A 4,236-nucleotide genomic window follows, 5' to 3' on the forward strand; every position below is an offset into this window, starting at 1 on the left:
ACTAACTAATTTATTTTCTAACAACGAAAGAAGAAAGTCTTTGTAACTACGGAAACCTTAACGTTCCCATAGAAACGCTGTTAGCTATGATAGAGTGCTAGCGCTCAAGTAGTTTGCCAAAGAACGAGCAGTGAGAATGGCGGCGCCAGTCGTTGCATAGGATAAAGTAGAAATCTGCTTATCGACAGCAGGTCGCTACATCATAGATATCTGAGCGACCTCTGGTCAGAATTAATACAACTAAAGGGTTATTGCAAACAGATGCATATCGTTGCAATTGTTTCTCCCACTTCTATTCATTACAATTGATCCAAAAGATAAACGTATAGATTTTTAAAGATTTATCTTATTTAACTTTCGATTTTATGATGGAAATTTATAGTACGTTTCTAATTAGAAATTCGATAAATGTAATAATATTCATATCATCTATGTAAGTATTGTAATGACTAACTTATTCTTTCCTTTATTGTATATGATTGTCTTTTCTTCCAACTCCATTGTCATGTCAATTACAAATATTTAAAAATATTATTTTAGCAGATCGCTCCATGCACTTAGAGAATAGATTAATCCAAAAACTCGGCATAAGATAATGGATAACCTAACTGTGAGTAGTAGTTGTGATTGTAATTCATTATTTTCAAAATCATTATTTTGCTTATAACAACTGCTTTGTCTTTGTTTGGTATGTATTTTGTATGACACACATGTGTTTAAATTGCAATGCATAGCTATAATATTTTCTTCTTTTTATTTCTATAACATTCTTTTTATTGGTATGCTTTACAGTTGTAGTCTTGGTTTAATGCGTATTAACAAGGAATGAATTTATAAATGTAGAGTTAAACATTATAATACATTTAATGGTGTTAAATAAAAATTATTCTTCAGGGGATAATCCATGCGGTGTGCAAAGGATTTATAGATAGTTTGAAAGGAGCTATCGTTCTTTTTCACATACAAAGACAAATTAATGAAAGATTGATCAATAGACCACCTTCCAGAACTGACAAACACAAAAGAAATGCTCCTACACATAGTTCTGCAATACATCCTAATCAACAACAGTATGTTATTACATTAAAGTTGAGATAAATCGTTGAATTAATTTAATTAACCAAACTATAATAATAAGTTTATATGTTATAGAGGGTCTACAGTGTTAAAGCGCACAATTGAATGCTGCGTATTAAATGGTATGGTCTTTTGGGTCAGTATTACAATTTTTGAAAGCGGACTTCTTCCATTTATTAAGTATTTACTGACAATTATATTTGGCCATTCGCCTGGTATGGCAGCAACAGTATGGTCCTGGACACAACCATTTTTGTCTTTTACTTTTGAAACTGTTTGGGTATTACCATTTTTTTTACTAAGCCGCATAGTCAGCAGTTTTTGGTTTCAGGTACAAATAAATTCTAATTTAATCTATAACTATGAAAAAATTCATTTTCTATACTTTATATCATTATTATCAATTTAGGATATAGCTGATAGTGCATATAGGTATAGACAAGGCAAACCATCAAATCCACCCAATTGGGCCAAATTGGTAGCAGACTATCTTTTCAGTTTATTAGTGGCAACTCTATTTCTAGGACAATCAACGCTAGTATCCAAAATGCCATTACCTTTATTAGGTGATATACTTTCCCTTGTACATACGTGCCTTTTATATGCTCTTTATGCTTTCGAATACAAGTGGTACAATATGGGTTGGGAATTGCATAGACGACTGACTTTTATAGAAGAAAATTGGCCATATTTTTTGGGCTTTGGATTACCATTAGCACTAACTATTCGAATGTTTACATCATATGTAATGAGGTAAGATATAAAATAAAATAAAATAAAATAAAATAAAATAAAATAAAATAACCATTGTTTTTTGTTATATGAAAACATTTCTTTCTTTTTTCACAGTGGCTGCTTTTTTTCTGTCCTATTTCCATTTTTTATTATAAGTGGAATCGAAGCAGAACCTGTAACTGGAGTTGGGTATGTCTTTTTCTTATTTTTATACTTGCATGCAATTACTACTATATTTTAATTTTGATCTAATTTTTATATAATAATACATTGCAGCAATTGTCCATTAAAACTATTTTCTCCAGTTATTGCCATTGCTAATACTCTTTTTAATAAAACCATCGGGGCTCGCTAATAGCAATATCAGGAAAAAATACAAAAATCCTACTGTATTTTTTGAATTTAAAATATCACTGGGATTTGATATTTAATTTTTTGAAGTTTTTATGCGAGACGTTATATAATATGCACTTTTCTTTTGTGTATAGCAGTGATATCAGTAGTTTTGGGTATATAAAATATTTATAAAAGTAAAGAGTAAGTTGTACTCTTACTGATACAATATTTTATTGCAATTGTAAATATTAATAATATTAATTTACAATATAAAGAAACTGTGATTGTCACAAAATTATCAAATGTTCATAATAAAATTATATAAATGATATAATATACATTACTCCCTTTTAAAAAGATAAGAGACAAATAATATAATTATCTTAGAAATTTGGTAATTATTTACAAGATTTTTACACTTGATGCACATAAAATAATATAATTGTACATTATCTTATGAAATAAGATAGAAGCAAAAAATAGAATTTTATACTTTTTTTATAGATATTTGATTATGATAAAAAAATTATTCAATCTAGTATTTTAAGTCAGTAATTATATTATGCAGAATAATATAAATATAAGTAAAATATATTATAATTAGGATGAATTAATGAAATTAAAATGGCCTGTAAATAAATATGATCTTGCATGAATTTATAAAAAATTTATCATTTTTCCTATGTCACTGAATTCATTCCCAAAAGTATAAAAATCAATTAGAGCTGTGCACTACTTTTTTACCCGAAGTTTGTGTGATTTCAGCGACAAATATGGACAAAATATAAACTAAAAGTGTAATAGGAGATTAGACTTCCCACCATGTTTCTTTAGTATCGATGTATAGATTTATGTAATGGCAGTTTTAATGGATAAACTCAAAGATTTTTATATGCAAATTAAAAAAAAAATACGACACAAGGATGTAATAAATGCTCTGAGTGTAAGACTTTGTAGAAATATCAATTGACCAATTTTTGAACAAATAGCATTAAACAAGAAATAAATGTGTATCTTACATTTCTTTCATAATATTTTTTTTCTAAATTTAATTATAATTTAAAATTATACAAAAGATTATTTAAAAGAATATCTTATTGTTATTAGCGTTATTTTTTAAAACGTAAATCATATTTCTTAATTTTTTATTCGTTCATGTAGTACCTGTAAAAATATCAAAAAAATATTTAAAAATCGATTCTAACATGTATATTAGAAAATTAATTTTATCCCGAAGCAAAGTAAAATGAAAAAAAATTGTACCAATTTTGGGGTACTTCCTGGTATTTGTTAAAGTATAAAAATGATTTAAAAAGGAGCCTTGCAGGTGCATTGTAGTCCATCATCACGTGAAAAAAAAAGTAAAATAAAAATAAAATTTGAACAATTCTTGATTGTTCCGTGTGAAAATATAAAAGTTATTAAAAAACATTATAAAGTAATTAGTTTCTGTATATTAAATGGACAGAAGGAAACAAGGAAAGGAGTAGAGGAATATATCAATTAGGAAATTAAAAGAAACTAATTACAATTATAATGTTTATGGTAAGCGGTCTTTAGCTGGATTTTACTTGCAATGGAATGTATATCATATAAAATATGATAAACATTATACTGAAAGTAAAACACCATTGCCCTGGTCTAACCACGAGGAGGTAACCGCTTCTGAAGACCCGGGATGTGCATCCTGAAGATGTCCCCATCCGAATTAAATTGAAACCAAAGAAAAAGATCACCCCGAGAACGTTTTTTAATGAGCCCCCCACTCTTAGGCCCCACCCTAAGAGTTTAATTCAAAGAATTCTTACAATTAATTACCATCGAAATTGAAGAGAAAAGTTTGAAAACTGAATGAGAAAATGAAAACGAAGAGTGCATCTGAAAACAATTCAAGTTACATCAATGATTTTATTGAAAATGAATACACTTTAGTATAATTTCAATATATGCACATACGGAAATTACAAGTTAGGAATATTTTATAATTATTAATTTTCAATCTGCCTAAAATATAGTATAATAAAAATAAATATACATAATTTATGGTGCATATCTGTAAAAAAAAAGAAAAGAAAGTGCATTAAAAAT

The 4,236-nt window shown here is 27.6% G+C and overlaps 1 protein-coding gene across 2 annotated transcripts; it reads left to right on the top strand.

Moving 5' to 3' along the window:
• Positions 1–220: 220 nt before the first annotated feature.
• LOC106790075 (etoposide-induced protein 2.4 homolog) lies at positions 221–2,475 on the top strand. 2 transcript variants are annotated; one of them, XM_014754750.1, is made up of 7 exons: positions 221–433; positions 541–610; positions 895–1,070; positions 1,153–1,408; positions 1,487–1,830; positions 1,927–2,001; positions 2,089–2,475. In XM_014754750.1, the coding sequence occupies exons 2-7, from the start codon at positions 596–598 to the stop codon at positions 2,165–2,167; spliced, it is 945 nt and encodes a 314-aa protein (XP_014610236.1). In that variant the 5' UTR covers positions 221–433; positions 541–595; the 3' UTR covers positions 2,168–2,475. The 2 variants fall into 2 exon arrangements, with proteins under 2 accessions (XP_014610236.1, XP_014610237.1); XM_014754751.1 differs by having other exon boundaries at positions 246–433; positions 544–610.
• Positions 2,476–4,236: the final 1,761 nt, after the last annotated feature.

Source organism: Polistes canadensis, unplaced genomic scaffold (genome assembly GCF_001313835.1).
Source record: "Polistes canadensis isolate GaletaPanama2010 unplaced genomic scaffold, ASM131383v1 scaffold_212, whole genome shotgun sequence".
Lineage (NCBI taxonomy): Eukaryota > Metazoa > Arthropoda > Insecta > Hymenoptera > Vespidae > Polistes > Polistes canadensis.